General features: G+C 41.5%; 2 protein-coding genes across 6 annotated transcripts; both read right to left on the reverse strand.

Annotated features, from left to right (window-relative positions):
* Positions 1-355: 355 nt before the first annotated feature.
* On the reverse strand, positions 356-10,715 carry LOC147227195 (vasopressin V2 receptor-like). 4 transcript variants are annotated; one of them, XM_086159463.1, is made up of 7 exons: positions 10,348-10,715; positions 7,062-7,315; positions 6,011-6,244; positions 5,723-5,869; positions 5,381-5,654; positions 4,199-4,423; positions 356-909 (listed from the first exon to the last, which is right to left on the reverse strand). In XM_086159463.1, the coding sequence occupies exons 2-7, from the start codon at positions 7,308-7,310 to the stop codon at positions 722-724; spliced, it is 1,317 nt and encodes a 438-aa protein (XP_086015589.1). In that variant the 5' UTR covers positions 7,311-7,315; positions 10,348-10,715; the 3' UTR covers positions 356-721. The 4 variants fall into 4 exon arrangements, with proteins under 4 accessions (XP_086015589.1, XP_086015586.1, XP_086015590.1 ...); XM_086159460.1 differs by having other exon boundaries at positions 6,011-6,256; XM_086159464.1 differs by lacking the exon at positions 5,723-5,869 and having other exon boundaries at positions 6,011-6,256.
* Positions 10,716-11,895: 1,180 nt separating this feature from the next.
* On the reverse strand, positions 11,896-19,296 carry LOC147227196 (isocitrate dehydrogenase [NAD] subunit gamma, mitochondrial-like). Of its 2 annotated transcripts, XM_086159396.1 has the most exons (11): positions 19,187-19,296; positions 17,848-17,895; positions 17,124-17,221; positions 16,927-17,042; positions 16,550-16,610; positions 15,870-16,002; positions 15,652-15,785; positions 15,109-15,211; positions 14,344-14,490; positions 12,603-12,758; positions 11,896-12,365 (listed from the first exon to the last, which is right to left on the reverse strand). In XM_086159396.1, the coding sequence occupies exons 1-11, from the start codon at positions 19,250-19,252 to the stop codon at positions 12,264-12,266; spliced, it is 1,164 nt and encodes a 387-aa protein (XP_086015522.1). In that variant the 5' UTR covers positions 19,253-19,296; the 3' UTR covers positions 11,896-12,263. The 2 variants fall into 2 exon arrangements, with proteins under 2 accessions (XP_086015522.1, XP_086015523.1); XM_086159397.1 differs by lacking the exon at positions 17,848-17,895 and having other exon boundaries at positions 19,187-19,289.

Consider the following 19,296-nt stretch of genomic DNA (forward strand, 5'->3'; position numbering starts at 1 on the left):
TAATAAATGTTTGCTTAACAAGCTGTTTTCAAAATTAAAATTAAGGTTTTAATGAAGGTTCATATTTTGAAAGGCGAGATATAAAAGGATGAAATTACTTTGAGATTTGATTATTGAAGGTACAGAAATGCAGTTTTGTTATTTCTGTTTTTTTTTTTTTCTCTGTTGTATTCCTGTTTTGTTTGACTTCCCATATACTTCCAAAATTTTCTGGTAATTTCTTTCTGATAAGTGACTGTTGGCCAGAAAACACTGAATTATACTTTAAAAAGTCAAACAGGAAATAAGCAACCAGACAAAAATAAACCCATCAACTTGAGTGCATTTAATGGGAAAAATATTACTCCATATATAAAGAAGCTCCCAAACAAACTTTGATTTTGAAGCGATCAAAGTAAATGCATCACATTAAAAAAACTATATCATTATTTTGTTAGAATATATTCCCGTCCTTTTGCAGAAATGTCGGGACAAAAGCAGGAATTATAACCGCTGGTGGTTGAATCCAAATTTCGGAGCTCGAGTGAAGACTTTGTGCATTTACAGTCCCCCAGTTTTCAGTCTTCATGTCAAGCTAAGCTAACCGTGGCCAAACTGTCCACGCATAAGTGTAATTCTTCTGCTAACAAGGAAGTAAACATTGGTCCCTTTACCAGCACACTCCCATGGAAGAGTCCTGCAGAGATACAAGTGTGTGCACGTCTGTGTCGGTGGAGGCTTGTCAGTAGCTTGAGGTGTGCTGGGTGACACTGGAGTCGCTGGGGAAGGAGCCTCGCCGCGGAGGGTTGGAGAAGCAAAGGAGCAGCAGCCGGAGCTCTGGGGCGACACTGCTGGAAAAGGCGGAGTAGATCCAGGGGTTGGTGCACGAGTTCAGGCTGGCCAGCAGCATCAGCAAGGTGAACACTGCACCTACACACACACGCATACACACATGTTTGTGAAACAAGCCCACTATACTATAGCATAGCCTAATATAGTGAAGTAGTACATTGTGTGGAATAGTGCAGAACAGCATAGTTTAGTGTCAACAAGTCTGAAAAAGTATAGTATAGTACATATTATTATAGTAGTTTACTCTCAAGTGATATAGTTCAGTATAATGCAACATAGTATAGCATTGTGTGGTATGTAGTAGTATAATATACTGCTCAAAAAAATAAAGGGAACACTTGAACAACATAATGTAACTCCAAGTCAATCACACTTCTGTGAAATCATAGTGTCCACTCAGGAAGCAACACAGATTCATTTTGACTTGTTTTAAGGGCATTACATCAAAGTTGGATCAGCCTGGAGTTTGTTTTTACACTTTAATTTTGAGTGTGATTCCTAATCCAGACCTCCATGGGTTGATACAATTGATTTCCATTGATCATTTTTGTGTGATTTTGTTGTCAGCACATTCAACTGTGTAAAGAGCAAAGTATTTCATAAGAATATTTCATTCATTTAGATCTAGGACGTGTTTTTTAAGTGTTCCCTTTATTTTTTTGAGCAGTGTATAATGCTGCGGTTGAAAATGTCATCAACTCCAGCGCTGCTACTCTAATGGCGAAGCACCCGGACGCATTCCTGATAATTGCTGGGGACTTAAATCACGCTTCCTGTCACACTTTTCTACCAACCTTCCACCAGTGTGAGGATTGTTACACAAGAGATAATAAAACACTAGATCTACCGTATGGCGATATCAAAGAAGCACCCCCCCCTTGGCAGATCAGATCACAATCTGCTTTTGTTAAACCCCAAAGTATGTTCCCCTGGCGCAGCCTTTTCACACAAGGATGGTGTGAAGGTGAACAGAGGAGGCTTCTAATGCACTACAGGACTGTTTTGTGATAACTGACTGGGATGTCCTCTGTGACCCACACGGGGGAGGACATAAACAATATGACGGACTACATTGCAGAATACATCAGATTCTGTGAACACACCAGAGACTTGAAGGATGTGCGGACGGGAATGAGGTGCATCACTGAGTTTAAAGGGAGGGACAGACTTGCCAGCAGGGGGGCTTCGGAGAGCTGATGGGCTCAATCGGATCTTCGATAGAGTAAACACTCCTTCTGACACGTCCAGACTCTCACAAATCCACAGGAACCATTCCAGACCTCTCTCTGAGCCAGGAGAAAGCACCGGCGCTGTGTAAGGAGTCCTGCCTGGTTCCCGTACCCGAGAAGTTGTCGCCGGCCGACCTCAATGACTATCGACACGTCTCGTGTGATGATGGTTCTGGAGAGAAGTCAGCCTATCAGCCCCACTTAGGAGTTGAAGATGCCGTCATCTACCTACAGAAACAAGATCATCTGCACCTGAATGGCGGAGAATCGCGTTCTTCACATTCAACCGCTGCAGTCGGGCGAGAAGCTGCGGCCGACGGGTGTCGACCGGATCTCCTGGATTACTGACTACCTGACGGGCAGGACACAGTTTGTCCGTCTCGGCAGCGTTCTGTCTGAAGTGGTTAGAGCAGTGGTTCTTAACCTGGGTTCTATCGAACCCCAGGGGTTCGGTGAGTCAGTCTCAGGGGTTCGGCGGAGGTCAAGACACACATTGGTGATGACATTGGTGATACATAGCTTGGCCTATCCGTGCTGCAGGGATTTTGGCGCGCTCAGTTGTAGTAACTTGTGACTGTCGTGATGGTTACATGTGATTTCTTTCTTAATATTTTAATCCCTTCATACTAAATTATGTCGGGCAAAAAAAGAAAGCGGTCGGAAGAATACGTACAATACGGATTCACATGTATGACGGAACGTGATTGGAATCGATGTCCTAACTGCATGATTTGCAAAGACAAGATGAGCAATTCTAGTCCAGCACCGGCAAAACTAAGGGAAGGCTTCCTTAAGCTGCATGGAGATGGGAACTACAAGAACATAGCGCTTGCTGAATTCAAGGTGAAGGGAGCCAGATTCGATGAAAAGGCTACTCTGCCTGTACTCATCAACGAAACGATCCTCGATCCAATAAAGAAGGGTTCGGTGAATGCGCATGTAAAACAGGTGGGGTTCAGTACCTCCAACAAGGTTAAGAACCACTGGGTTAGAGATACTGGAGCTCCTCAGCACACTTTGCTTTCTCCCTTTCTCTTCACCTTGTACACCACCGACTTCCAGTACTTCCAGTCATGGAGGTGGAGAACAGGACGCTGGTAGACAGATTTGTAGACTAGACTGAACGCAACCAGGGGTGATGGTGATCACTTCAGGAGGAAAGTGGACACGCCAGCACAGCTGCTACAGATGTTGGAGATGGTTGAGGACTATAGATTCCTGGGTGTCGTGAGCAGACCTTTAACGTATGCAGCAAGATGCTGGAGATCTTACATCAGTCTGTTGTCCATTTTTTGCAGCTTGTTCACTTACGAGTGAACCCGTCTCCTCCCCCAAATCAGCGAGACAGACAGGAAACAATTAGGATTAGAGAGATCATCTTTCTGGACCAAAACCACTTCACTAAGTAGAAAGGACTCTCTATCATTGGTGACGTTTCTTTGATTTGAAGCCTTTTGGTGGAAGTGAAATGTTCAGGAAAAGGTCATAGCTTAACCGATTCATCTGGTTTTTGACGGGCAAAACTAAACGTTTCTGCAAAAAATAAATTCACAAATTAGAAAAAAAATCAGAATTACAGTCGATTTTGTTCTAAAATGGACAGGATCAGGAATGAGTCTATCAGAGGAACAGCACATGTTAGATGTTTTGGAGAGAAGGTTAAAGAAGTCGGACTTAGATGGTTCGGTCATGTACAGATGAGGGATAGTGAATATATTGGTAAACAGATGCTGGAATTGGAGCTGCCAGGCAGGTGTTTTATGATAAGACCAAAGAGAAGATTTATGGACGTAGTGAGAGAAAATATGAAGGTAGTTGGTGTGAGAGAGGAGAATACAGAGAAAAGGGTTAGATGGAGAAAGTTGATTCGCTGTGGCGACCCCTGAAGGGAAAAGCCGAAAGAAAAAAAAGAAGAATTCCACTTTGTTCTTAGCTTTCCCTGCTTATCCCGTTGATGTGATGGATGGGATTAGTAGGGGATTATTGTGGATTATTACACCGAGATGAAGTCATAAATAGCTGGTGACGTTAAACCCTCACAGTCAAAAAAAGTGCAACATTCCGGATGTAAAACCTGAAGGAAATTCAGCGATTTCAACAGAAACGGACGCATTAAGTTGGTGTCGGTGTTTGTTTACCATTCTTGGGGGGCTCGGGGTCCCAGGCGGCCCACAGCTGGACACTGAAGAACGGCGCCCAGCAGAGCGAGTAAACCGCCACGATGACCAGAGTCATCCTCACGGTCTTCGACATGGCGGCCGACACCTCAACCCCGCGCCGGGCCCGCCGGGCTTTGGCTCGGGGGGGGCAGCCGACAACGGGGGGCCCGGCAGGCTCTGGGAGGGTGTTGACCTTCAGCTCAGCTGAGAGAAGAAGACAAGAAGAGGAAACTGGATGGTTGAGGAGCTGAGAGATCGAAGTGGACAAAACCAAAAACGGATCTTTATCGCTTTCTTACGCTTTCTTGCATAGTTTTCATGCAAGTTTTCAAGCCGTTGCGACTGTTTTTTTTAATCATTTGGTCATTTTGTTAAAATTAGAAACTCTTTTTTTTTTTTTTTTTCTTGAAATGTAATCAATTTCAGGCAATTAAAAAAAAAAAAAAAGTTAAATCGTTGCCGTACTTGTGAGGTCATTGCAGCTATGTTCAGCCGCAATGTTACAGATGTAACATAATACGGACTTAAAAGAATTTAAATAAAAGAAAAGGAAAACCATGTCTAAAAAATTTGCGACAAATTCAGTAAAAAAATCCCCACAAATTTTGAAATAATTGATAAAGTAAGAAAAACACGATTGACTCGTGTCTCCGTCTCCTGGTTCAAACCAGACTTAACCAATCACATTGAGTTTGATTGAGTTTGACTTAATCCCGCTTTATTTTGTTAACACGTCCATACGGGATTAACCTCTAATCTCATATCTGCTTCTTTCAGAGACGTGTGTGTATACGTGTGTGTGTGTGTGTCTCCTTATTTTTCCTCATAAACCCTTACACTACAATTTTTCCTTCTATCATACTATTGTGCATTCCTTACCTCACTTGTTACTAAGACACTTATAGTTTTATCACTTGTTTACTAAGACACTTTATAGTTTCACTGAGACACTTTATAGTTTATTTTTATTTCTAATTCTGCCTTTTCTTTTTATCATTTATTACTGTTATATTTTTCTGTAACTCTGGCACAACAATTTCCTTCGGGATTAATAAAGTTGTTCTTATCTTATCTTATCTTATCATAAATGCAGTGCCTCCTCCCAACGCCAGGAGGCTACCAGCCATCGCCAATGGCAACCGACGGTGAGGAGGGGGTTACCTGGGTGGACGGCGGGGTAGCCCTCGGCCCTGGGGTGACCCAGAGGGAGATGCTGATAGGGCGATCCAGGATCGGAGCTTCTGTGAGTCGCGGAGTTACTGAACACAAGCGGGGGGACGGACGGAGACGCGTTGGACCTTCCTCTTCCTCCTTCGCCTCCTCCTCCTCCTCGCCTGGAGCGGTGGAGCGAGGCGGCGGCGGCGGCGGCGGCGGCGGCGGGACGCTGCTCCGGCTTCAGGTATAAACTCTTGTGGATCTCCATGAAGATTCGAACCTGAGGGCGGAGGAAACATTAGCGAGTGGACCGGGACTCCGGTCGGAAGTGGCGCTGGAAGTCTTTACCTGACAGATGGTGATGATGAGGAGGGGGACGATGAAGACGGCTAAGGTCATCCAGGTCACGTAGGCCTTCAGGCCCCAGGACGCCGCAAAGTTACCCCAACATTCATAAACCCCCGGGGCCACTTCCGACCGGGAAAAGATGAACACCTGGAGGAGAAGTGAGATTCTTCACCCCGCCTTTATCATTCCTCTGGTGTTACTCCCACTTTTAGTTCCTGTGTCACCACCTGTATCACTCTACCTGTATCACTCCCCCTTAATGGTCTCACTCCGTCTGCGGCCTCCTACCTGAGGGAGACTGAGCAGCAGCGACAACCCCCAGGCCACCAGTATGACGATGTTCCAGCGCTTGGTGGCCATGCTGCGGTGTGCCAGCAGGGGGCAGCAGATGGCGTAATGGCGGTCCACCGTCATGGCAACGATCATGTAAGAGGAGGCGAACATGCCGAGGACCTGCAGGTATTTCACCAGGCGACACAGGAAGTCTGGACCGGGAAAACGACCCTTGGCGTCCCAAACCAACTGAGGCAACACCTCGGAGAGGAGGAGGAGGAGGAGGAGGAGGAGGAGGAAGGGCAGGAGTCACATTGGAGGTGAGATTGAGGGAGATAAATTAGACGAAAAGTCAAAAATAAAGCAGAAGAGCTCAAGATATCTCTCTATTTATACTGAAAATGTCCTAAAATGTTGTGATCTATCTGACAGATTAATTTGATGATCACTGAAGTCGGCGTAAACCATGTTTCCGATGTTGGAAATCAACACCTCACACCCAAAAAAAAAAAAAACAAAGCAAAATCTGTAAGGAATTATAAAGATATACAATATTTTTCAAATGTGACACTGATATTATTATTCGTGTATTTCAAGATGATACTGTGCCAGATTAATTTATTGATTTAAGAAAAAAAATCTTATTTCAAATATTTAAAAATAAAATATTTATTTAAAAAAATAGAATTAAATATTTTAATTTAAAATTAAAATTGATTAGTCCTAGTCCCGAATTACCTGAACATTGAATTTAAATATTTAAAAATAAAATATTTATTTAAAAAAATAAAATTAAATGTTTGAATTTAAAATTAAAATTGATAATCCTAGTCCCGAATTACCTGAACATTGAATTTAAATGTATTTATTTAAAAAAATAAAATTAAACATTTGAATTCAAAAATCAAAATTGACCAATCCTAGTCCCGAATTACATTTCATCAGTCAAAATGCATCAATGTAAATATTGATTAACAAAACAGTAAAAGTGCCAAATTAGAAGAAGTTATTCAGAATAAAAAAATGACAATATTTGCTTTTCATCTGTTCACATTAGGGGTGCTACCTGGAACAGCGCCACCACCAAGTCGGCCACACACAAGTTGAGCATGAACTGGTGCAGTGGGTTGTGTTGTCGCCGTCGCCTCAGCAGCACCAGCAGCACCAGGCCGTTGCCTAGCAACGCCATCACCAGGATGACCGCGAGGACCATCACCTCCGCTGCCGCCAGCATGGCGTCACGCTCCCACTCCGTGCCGTTGCTACCAGGTGTTGTCACAGAAGGGTATGAGCCCGTTACCATGGAAACTGACATGATGGCTGGGAGAAGAGGGGACGAGGAAAGAAGAGGTGAGGGAATAAGGAAACAGGAGGTGGAAAGGTGGGATAAGTAGGGGTGGAGGCGAAAGAATACAAGAAGAGGGGAAAGTTAGAGTCTTTGTATTTGTTCAGTCTGATTTAGTAAAACAAAAATGGAGTCTGGAAAACCAGAACGATCAAAGATCATATTTTTCTCATCAATGCCATAAAAGGGTTCATCGTCTCAGGGCCACATGGGCTCAGTGTGACCCGCTTTTTGTCTCGTAGTCTCCGCAGGTGTGTTGTCCTGTTTTTAGCGTGTAACGTGGCTCTCCAGGGATTAATGGGGACGGCTGTGACCCGGTCCTGGCGACAGAGGGGCCCCTCGCCCCTCTGGCCTCTGTGATTGTATGTGTGTGTGTGTGTGTGTGTGTGCGTTGGGACTGTTAGAGTGTGCCAGAGGACGGCTGTAAACATCCTTCACATTTCTTTGTTTCACAATTAATGTGATCACGGAAGCGAGTCCCCTACTCAGAAAGCCTTATTAACTTCAGCTTTCTGTGTGTATGTGTGCGTGATGTTTACAGGCTGTGGAAATCTGCTAAAGCAAAACAGAAAACACACACACACACACACACATATATATCCGCATCCACTGCCAGAGCCTGTAGATCATTATCCTCAATCTGCAAAGTGGCTGACACTCACGTCGGTTTCATTATCCAGGAAGAGACAAAACGCTCTGTGATTATTTCTGGAAATTACCAACAACTACAGTGAAAAGACGGGGGCTGCTAATTGGTAAACGCTAATTGGGGGAATAAATCAAAAGGCATGAAGAATCCATGGGTTCCAGCACATCTAACCAGAGGTTTCCAGCACGTCATCCGGGGATATATTAAAACGTATAATCAGGAGCGGTGGAGGAGGACAGAAAACATGGAGAGGGGAGAGATGAAAATTTAAAACAAAAAGAAGAAAAACACTGGAATGTTAGCATGACTTTAAAATTGTAAAAAGAAAACAATTACGATTGTTCAAAAAAGGTATTTTAGGCTGAAAAGCAATTTTGAAAATTCTCGTTTAAAGCATGTACAAGAAAACAGCTGATAAAAAAAACAATGCTAATTAATAATAATGCTTTTTTTTTATGAATTGGGTCATATTTTGGGAAACATCTTTTTGAAAAGTGTGAAGAGAATCACGACCATTGGGGCGCCTTGAAAAAAAGAAACAGCAGGTCGGAAGCGGCTGTCAGGTCACCTCACACTCAAGACGGGAAACGTCAGCAAACTGAATTTTAGAGAAATTCTTGATCTTGATATTAATTCCGGGCTGGGACATTCTTGTGTAAGAGCAGCAGGGTGACAACAACAACAACAAATTAGGAATTATAGTATCTAAAATAAATATGTATGTTGTCTGAATTAGCATTGTTTTGATGTATTTATCTTTATGACAAACACTTTTGAATGTCCGGTGTCTCTGTTGACCAAATCCCAAATGAAATCGCTCCACCAGTGTGTTGTCAGTAAAGAAGCCATGGTTGTATTCCGTTCAGAAAAAATATTTATTTCCTTTGTTTAACATTTTGTAATGGACAAGGTGAAGAAAGAGTGACGGCCGGAACTTAGAGAGCGCTAATGACCCCTTAGACAACCATTCATTATGCTAAGCTAACTAGCAGGAGGCCTGTATCCTTGTGAAAACCCGATGGTTCTCTCGTCATGTTACTTCAAAAACCCGACAAAAGTCTCGACGTCAGAGCCACAAACTTGATCCTGATTGGTCGTATGTGATGTAACAAGTCGTCTCTGTTTTTTGTGTTTTTGAGGAATAATATTCAATCAGAAACCATTTATTTTTAGCTCCAAGCTACTAAAACTTTGATTTTACCACCTGAACTCGTGGTAAACAAATATTCTGATGAGGCTTCCTGCTTCCGTGTCAGCAGAAATTCATTGAAAATAACCATTTGGTGTCAAAAAAAAAAAAAGAAAAAAAAAAAGACAAAGAAAAAAAATCTACTCTTCTGTCTTTTTTTTCCAGCCTGAAGCTCAAGCATTCATCCAACAGCAACAGAAAATCTGTGTGACTTTGGGCCGGGATTTCAATTCAGATGGATGAAAACAACCGTCGGGGATTAAAACATCAAAGAGTTTCAAACAGGGAGTCATTTTTCTCTCTGACCCCGACGACTTTTTCACCGGCAGACCCTTTGGATATCATGCCCGAGCCTGGACGACCCGGTCGCTTCCTCGCCGCACTGCTGGAGCTTTGCCTTGTCAACATAGTTTGGCATTTATTAATCCAATTAGCGGGCCGACTTCCAGCTGACGGGCCTTCGCTCCGGTTCTTCGTCAACCAGAGGCGAACATAAGTCATTGTACCTGCTTCCGCGTCTTTTTCTACCAGCTGCGACAGATTATATGGGTTATTTTACTCACTGACACCCCCGGTGGTGCAGGACAGAAATGCATAGAGGCGATAAAAACTATTTCAGAAAACTAGAAAATACATTTTGTGCATTTTAATAAATTCTTATCAAACGCATATATGTATGTATTCACACACACACACACGCGCACAGAAAGTTATGCATTGTTTTTGTTTTTGATTTGAACTGCTCCCTGGAGACTTGCAGAAATTCAGAAGGAGGAGTAGAGAAATGACTTTAGTCTACAAAATATGAAGTAAAAGAAGAGAAGTCTTTTGTTATTTCATTCAGTTTGGGGTTTTTTTTGTACATTGTGTGACCTTAAGATTCAAAGTAAATCGAATATCTGATCCCTTCACTTTCACCTGCCACTGGTAAATATTAATACTATTATTTTATGATTAAATGTTCAATGCTGCCCTTTATTTTTTCCCATTTCTGGCACCGCAAAGTCCATTCTCTTCTCTTCTATAATTATCATATTGTTATTGTGGACTTACTCCAAGCTTGTGCAAACATTTTTAGAACTAATATAATTTTTTTTTTAACTCCGAAGCTACAGACCGTCACAAGGTTAAATCAGGAGTTAATTACAGATAAATAAAAACTGGCTCACCTGGACGTCGTCCTCAGCGTCCAGTGGAGCGTCTGAGACGGCGTGGTCGGCTGTCCATGCTGCAAGTCAGTCAGTCAGTGAGTGAAGTGTGTGTTTGTGAGTGTGTATGTGTGTGTGTGTGTGTGTGTGTGTTTACTCCCATGGTGACCCCTGCCAACTCACGCAGCCCCCTCCCATCTCCCCTCCTCTTTAGCACCATCTCTCTCATTGCCCTTTGAATATATGAGGAGTTGGCATGTGTGTGTGTGTATGTGTGTGTTTTTGCGGCGGGGGGAGGTGTTACTCCAGTGGAACGACGGTGAATTAATGCCATTTCCTGAGGGTTTTTCAGATGCGAAACATGTCGGCCAAATTAAATCAGCCCAATTTGAATTAAATTGAATTAAATGACAGAACTGCGTGTTCCCAGAAGGGCGGGGAGGGATGCGGTGAAATGGTTGAATAAAACATACTTGATAAAACAACATTTCAGACAACAATGATCATTTTCACAAACATAATTGGAAGTATTTGGAAATATAATTATTTTTGCAAACAATTGTTTGTACCCTTTTAAGTTTTTTTTTTTTGTTTTTTTTTTCCATTTAAATTTCTTGAAAGTTTTCATTTGAGGTGATGTATGATTATTTGTCAATAAACTAATGGCTGATTTCTTTCAGATTAGAGTTTCTGTTTGCTCCGAGATCATCTCTTTCTCATTCAGAATATTTTTCCCAGTTAGATAAATGTGATTTCATAAAGGAAAAGAAATTATGGTTGATAATCAATAACCGATCAGACGTGGCGGCGATGACAGATGATAGATGTTTTGGGTAGATATGAAATCTTCCTCGCCCTCCTTTCTGCCCCTCGGTCCAACCGCCCCTCCAGTAATCTTTTTGTTTCCCCTCAATTGCTCCCTCGTTATCAGGGGCCTCTAATTATCGAGGGGCCGCAGTTTGACCTTAAACACACAGACATGCTGGAGCTCACACAGGGCGACGCCATCTTTCTCTTCCTCCCGCTCCGCTTCTGTGTTCCGGTCGAAACCTTTGACCGGTCCCCCTGGTCAGGGGCCAGTCAAACACTGATCCTGGTTCTGGTGGGGCGTTTGGGGTTGGAGGGTCCTCGATAGAGAAAATTCACAGATCCACCATCACTTGTTACTTTTCAGAGTAGTTGTTGTTTCTTGACTCTCCTACTGCTCATGGTTCATCCATGATGGGTTAATTGCAGGGAACGGCTTTCCCCACGAGGGATCAATAAAGGAGAACCTAATCATTTTCCTCATACCACTTTGCTGCTAATATCTAATTTTTTTGGGCTGATTTTCATTCAGTTCCTTGTATAATTCAAGAACTCTCCCGTTGATCTGCTTCAGAAATTCAAAAATCACTTTTTTAAACTGCTGAAGGGGAAACTGATGATTTCCCAGAGTTTGTATTGTTTATTTCTCACAGTGGATGAAATCAAATCAAAATGTAGAAGACAGCGCTGCCCTCTGCTGCTCCACTCCCGGCAGTGTGGCTTTATTTTCTCCAGACCGTGGAATGAAACAAAAACAAACACTTTTTTTTTTTCTTATAATATTATTATAGTTCTTTTATTATAGAAGTTTTTTTTTTTTTTACAATTCTAATCATCTGTTCATCTGAGCCACAGGCCGGATACATTCATCGTGTCTTTCAGTTTTACCAGTTACATCATGATAAACCTGTCAATCAAACAATAAACCAAGTCCAAGCTCCAGTTCGCCAACAAAACTGAAAATCCAGAAAGAGTCTGGAAGTTCAATCTGCTTTAAAGATCTTTTACGGGCAAAATATTAAACTGTAAAAAAGGTAGCAGAGACTCAGCGATTATTTCCTGTCAAACATCTGTTTCTTTCTCAGAGCGTTTGCATAGAGTGTGTGTGTGTGTGTGTGTGTGTGTGTATTCTAAATGCTCATTGTTAGGGGTCCAGTGCTCTGGATGGCGTTCATGATGGACCGGACCACGTCAGAGGTGGATCCCTTTCCTCCCAGGTCTGCAGTGTGAAGCTGTAAGGACACACACACACACACACACACACACACACACAGCTCTGTCAAACTTAAGTGTCAAATCTTGTTTAGATCACGATGTCATAAACAAAAGCCAGAACCTGAGACGTACAAAACTTCAAAACTCGAAGATGAATTAAAGATAAGAGATTCAATGAGAAATAATCTAATAATCATTAAAAGAAGGTTAAATAATGTTGACAATAGCCTTTATTTGCTTGTGCGTCGTCATACCTGCGTCTCGGTGATGGTCGACAGGATGGCCCGGCGAATCATGGTTGCGTAGGCGTGGAGTCTGAGATGGTCCAGCAGCAGACAGGATGCTAAAAGCATGCCAGTAGGGTTGGCCGTGTTGCTGTTGGCGATGCTCTTTCCCGTGTTTCTGGTTCCCTGAGGGTTGGAACAGGGCAGGACAGAGCTCGGAAATCATCAACACATAAAGTCAGAGGAAAAAATACCAGAAATAAGAACCAAAAAAACTATTGTGAAAAAAACGAAGTCCCTTGACAATCATTTCCACCTTAAAATTGTTAAAAGGATGCAAGAAATGAACTCAATATTTCAATATTACAAGGGCAAGGAAAACCAGGCTGCCTATAATTACAGTTTTTTTTTTTATTAGAGTTTTTCTATTCTGTTATTATTGAAATTATTTTAAAATCATTTATAAAGTTCTATATGAATACCAGTGATATGAACATGTAAATTAGTACAAAACGTAGGACTAAAAACATTACCAAATCATTGAGTCATTGTCAGATTGATATAAAAGAATGGAAAAGGATGTGAATTGACAACAGATGAAAAGTAGTTTTCTATGTTTAATGTCATTTTAATTTGTCGGAGATCTGTTCTTAAGTGTCCTTTACAGTGATGTCTTGTGAGTCCGTTCGTGAAAAGGATATCAATCGCGCATGAAACAGTAATTTAATAATGGGAAAAACAAATCTAATGAAATTATGATAAGAAAATTGTGCAAAACATTGATAAAAATCAGAAAGAAATTACCTAAGGCAGGGAACTACACCAAAAAAACAAAACATAAGGAGTTACTTAAATGTTAAAAACATTTTAAAATGAAAACTATTGATCCAAAAAGTTAAAAATAAGAAAAAAAGACAAAACCAAAGAGGAGGAAAATAATCGCTTAAATTGAAGAAAGACAATGTTTACAGGATGTGTTGCCTAGAGATCTGCAAAAAAGTAGTAGTGCTTTATAATTGTGATTTCCTCTGTTTTTAAACTGAAAATATTTGAATTTCAGATTTATGATAGGGAAAAATGCTCATCTCTGATATTGCCAGTTGTTTTACAGTCACAGAGGTTTAAAACAAGGAGGTTTTTCAGTGCTTTAGTTTCTAGCGCTATTTGTTTCCTTGGATCCTGTGAGAGAATGTGATGTGTCTGAAACATTAATCCAATAACAAAAAAATCAAATTATGGCAAGAAGTTAGCAAGCCCCTGTCTGAATGTCATTCAGAAGTTGCCTAAAATAAGCAAGAAATAAAGGGTAATTGTAGGAAAAAAAAGGAGCCACAAAGTGCTTGTTATTTATCAAGAAATGACCTATGGTGAGCAATAAATCACAATCAAATCTAAACCACAAACTTAATGAGTAAAATGCAAAGTAAACATCAGGAACGAATGATAGAAAAAGTGAAGGATAATCTCAAAATCAGCTAAAATAATCTTAAAATACAAAAGAAAATACATAAGAGCTGTTAAAAAAAGCAGGTATCAAAATGCTGCATATTAGTGCAGGTCAGAAAATAAGTAGAAATAAGTAGCTTTCATTTATTTCACTACATGGAAGGTCAGCGGTCGGAAACCCAAAACAAACCTGGCAGATTTTGTCAGTCAAACCTGGAGGAAGTTATCTGCTGAATGACTGATTATTGGTGATTCAGATTAAACACACAATAAAAAGAACACGGGGTGGGTGGAAAACGATCCCCTAAGCGGAGTGTCGGCTCACCGTCTCGAAAACAGCGTAGTCCTCGCCATAGTTGGCGCCCGGCACCAGGCCTGGCCCCCCCACCAGGCCGGCACACACATTGCTCACCACGTTACCGTACAGGTTTGGCATGACCATCATGTCGAACTGCTGGGGCCTGGAGACCAGCTGACACACACACGGAAACACATGTGCACATACATTAATCTTGGAATCCGTCTTGCCCTGGGTCTTAAATGTCGTTCAATCCGAACAAATTTGAGTCACAGCCTTCAGATTAACGTTTCCTGCGGTCAGACTAAGCAAGACAGCTGCCTACTCACTAGAGGGAACAATCTGGGTTTTAAATTCAGCCTCAACCAACCAGGATAAGAGCAGTCATAAGAGCAGTTTGACTGGCGCTTCAGGTGAAATGTTTGTGTTTACTGATGTAAGGTTCTTGATATCTGGTACCGTCTCATTAAAAGCTTCCACAACTAGAGGTTAATGACACAATTCAAATTAAGCTCTACTAAATGGAAGAAAAGAGGAAACAAAAATTACACAGATAGCTGGTTATTCTCTCCAGATACAGGCTGTCAAAACACAGCAGAATTATAATACTTAAAGTTTGGCAGAAATGCCTGGCTATTGGTGTAAAATCTGCTAGGAAGTCAGACAAAACTGTTACTGGAAAGCTAGGATTTATGTTAAGTTTGATTTTATTTTTTTTAGTTCACTTCATTTTTTGACTCCTTAATGCAGCGCAAGCTCCCAATGACAATAGTTGCCATGGTGACCTCTTACCTGCATGGTCGTGTTGTCCACAATCATGCTATCGAATGTGATCTCAGGGTAACCGCTTGCAACCTCCTTGCAGCATTCCAGGAAGAGGCCATCACCCAACTTCCTGCACAGCAGAGGGTCTAGGATTTACACAGTTTTTCAACAGTGCCTAAAAATCTGATATAAAATCACCTAATTGAGTGACGAACAGACAAAAATATGAAAACGCTGAGGAAGCAATCCAAATATTATCACCATTAAAATCCTGCAATTAATCATGTCAATAAAAGTGACCAATAAATCAGTAAAACACTGAAGAAAACCTAAAATAACCTGAAAGTCAGCTGAAAAAATTGTATAAAACTATAAATATAATAATGATAAAATATAAAGAAAAGCATCCTTTAACATTTCCTTCATGATTTAACTCTGTACTGACTGTTTTTTTGAAGTTGAAACTTCTTCATATACTTTTAAAAGGAGCATGTGAATTTAGTCTGTACCTCCCACACATGCGTAGACACACATGCGTAGACACACACACACACACACACACACACTAACATGATATTTGCTTTGTGCACAGCCGTTACTCTGGTGCGTCCTTTCTCCCGGGCCGTTCTGAAGGCGTAGTCTGCGATGCGCAGAGATTTGTTCCTGGTGATAATCTTCAGACACTCCACCACGCCTGGAACGTTCTGTGGACAGAGCAGAAGGACGGATGTGTCAGGATTTTACACGGTCATGATGGTGCTTCCCCCAACCGCCGGGCGCTTGGCCACCTCGTGCTCCAGGCTGCTGTACTCGCCCTCCGTGTTCTCCCTGATAATCATGATGTCAACATTGCGGTGCCGCGTCTTCACGCCAGGCAGCGACTGGCAGTGCATGACGTTGGCGTACAGGTCCAGAGAGGTGCTGCTCAGAGGGAGGAGGAACAGGTGACATTCATCAGGTGAATAAACTCGAGAAAAAGGCACTTACAATGAAGGCCAGCTGTCAACTGCTAATATTTAAAATTAAAATATTGCCTGAAAATTATCAAAAATTGAATAAAATTTTCAAAAGCAAGAAATCGACAAGAAATCCAAAACAAATGTGTCAGTAGTTTCTTAATAATTGTCAAGACTATTAACTGAAAATCAGAAAAAACTGCCTAAATATTAGCATGAATTACCAAAAGCCCATACAGGGAAAAATGGGTACATTACAGACATAAATACTGTAGCTGTTTAAAAAAAAAAAAACAACAACACAGTGATGCCATATTTTTTTTTTAACTCTCTGAAGGTCCTTAAAAATATCCTTCTTGGCAAATGCTTCAAAAAACTTATGACACAAGCCAATAAAACAAATCTGACCAACAGCTGGGACAATTACTGTATTTAAAGTCATTCAATTATGTGATTCTTTCAAAATAGGTTGTAAATGTGATTATTTGTTAAAAAAGGAATTAAAGACTCACCGCAGCAGATTGTTTCTGGATTTGTAGGACGGAGGGAGGTTATGGTTCGTCTCGATGTTGCCTGAATGGAAGGAAGAAGGAACGACTGACCTTGAACATCTATCAGGTGATCAACACTTGCACTTCCATTCAGTGCTCCCTTCATTAATCAGAGGTTAAAGACACATCGGGACTCGTAGCATGACTCAATCACAAAAGTGAATAAATACAGACAGAAGACTTGCAACCCAGCTCCAACTGAAACACTGGGGCTTCACTCTTCCTTGGTACCTTGTGACTTGATTTGAAATTGGACTCATGTCTCTTAACCTCAAGACTTGACTCTGACTTGAGATACAGTGACTGGACTTCAAAAAGAAACAATTGGAGAGTCACACCTTTCAGTGCGACTCCATTGCGTCTTATCGCCATGATAGCATCATTGATGTCATCCTCCGAGGCCTTGGATGAATCCACATGGACAACCTCAAAGTCCACGGGCACACAACAGAACCTGAAGACAAAATGGCAGTTACAGGCACGCACCGAGTGTATTGGATGACTGTGTGTGTGTGTGGGACGTGGAAAATCTTACCGGAACAATTCGCGGACATGGTTTGCCAGCTCTGGTCCGATACCATCTCCAGGAATCAGAGTCACTGTGTGCCTTCCCCCATAGCGTGCAGGTGGCGGCTACACACACACACACACACACACACACACACACACACACACACACACACACACACACACACACACACACACACATATCAAACAAAATATTTTTATGATTTTAAAGTAAAATCCACAGTCTTCATGAATGTACATCCTGGTTGAAAGGTCAGACTGAAAAAATGCTGTACAATGCTGTACTGTATAATGCGACTCCATACTACTAAATAATATACTATGTTGTATTAACTCTAGATGACTATAATATACTATGTTATACTACACTTCAACTTACATTAACCGTACTACTCTCTGATATACTATGCACTGCTATACTGTGGTATACGATACCAGAAACACCTTGTGTTTCTTGAGTTTCACCAACCCATGTCATGTGTGAGTGTGTGTTTGTATGTTTATAAGAGTTGTGGAACCATACTCACTATACTCTGCTGTGGGAAGATGGACACAAGAGGGAATCATAATGGAGGAGACAAAAAACAGGGAAATCAATAGGAGAAAAATGGAGGGGGGGTTAATGAGACCAAATATGTTTATTCTTCAGTATTCTTCAGATGAAAGGGGTCAGGGTGGGAAGGCCAGAGGTCAAACAAACATTGGGTGTCTGTCTAGAGTGAGGAACTCACAGTGTAAGTGGACTTGTGTCTCTGACCACAAGCAGCAGAAACACAAACCTGTTGACAAATGGAGAAAATGTCAGGTGAACTGAGGAATAAATAACAAGCGGAATAAGATGTAAAATGTGGTGTAAAATGTAGCAAAATGTAGTGAATTTTTAGCTATGAATTTGGTCATAGTTTTGTAGAAGGATGGTTGAAAGCAGTGCAGGATCATAAACAGTGACACTTTTGTTTCACTTGCCTCCCCAGCAGAGAATTGAAAATTTTGTAACCAGTATGAATAAGTGCTGACAAACTTTGGGCAGAAAAGTTCAGTGTTATTACAACTGCTTAAACTCACTTGTCTTTGCATATGTTAACAATCTTTAGCTGCCTCAGTTGATTGCAAAAAGGATTTATGTTTTATTTTATTTATTTATTTATTCATTTATTTATTTATTTATTTATTTATTGTCGATTTCTTGGCCATTTTGATTTAACTGACTTCCTTTCCTTGTAAATTTTGGAAACGTTCGTCTTGCTTTTTTTTGGTTGTTGATCAATTCTTTCTTATTCTTGGGTCATTTCTTGCATGTCTTTGGGGTCAGGGGTTGGTGATTTAAGAATAAGAATAAGAATAACTTTATTCATCCCGAAGGAAATTGTTGTGCCAGAGTTACCAGAAAAATGTAACAATAATAAATAACAGTGGAAAATTGTATGAACAGTAAAAAAATAAAATGTACATAAAAAGTGATTGTAGAAAGGAAAATGAAGTTGCAACAGATTGCATGAGCAGCAAACAATTTTTTTTTCTTTCAAACACAGCCACTACAAAAGGCATACACAGAAAAGTAAGCAAACTGAATAAAATTGTGTTTTTGATGGTCAAACCAAAGATACTTGATAAGATTTGACTGCAAGGTTTTTTTTTTTATCTCCTTATTTTTCCAGCGTTGATGGCGTGACAGCAGATAAACTTCCGGCCGTTAGAAACCTCTATGCGATCCTTCATCGGCCAGAATAAGAGATCACGTAAAGCCCTCGGCCTCCGTCACCGGGAACGTTGTGCTGAATAATTCAGAGGTCCTGCGGATACATTTCAGCTTCATCCTGCCGCGGAGCGACTGATGATGGACCTTTTCTTCCCAACAAACGAACTCCAGGTGACCGGAAGTTGGTGTCTGTGAACCGGCGGGTGCTGAACGGACAGCGCTCGTGCGCTAACTGACCGGCCAAAGCGGCCCGTAATCGGCTTAGCTAGCGCCGCTCTGCCGGGACAGCGAGTCCACGACAAAAACATGAGGAAAGTCGTGACCAAGTCGCTTGGAAGTAGCGGGGGTGACTTAAATCACCGGTAACTTACCGGAGGGAACCGGCCGAGCGTGTGTCTCAGGGTCTCGGTGAGACGCAGCGCACAGCGGGCCGTCATGTTCGCCGTCACCGGGATGCGCGGACGGAGTGATGGATGGCACT

The sequence above is a fragment of the Fistularia commersonii genome, chromosome 14 (assembly GCF_037954325.1).
Source record: "Fistularia commersonii isolate RoL2024-O1a breed Wild chromosome 14, RoL_Fcom_v1.0, whole genome shotgun sequence".
NCBI classification, from domain to species: domain Eukaryota; kingdom Metazoa; phylum Chordata; class Actinopteri; order Syngnathiformes; family Fistulariidae; genus Fistularia; species Fistularia commersonii.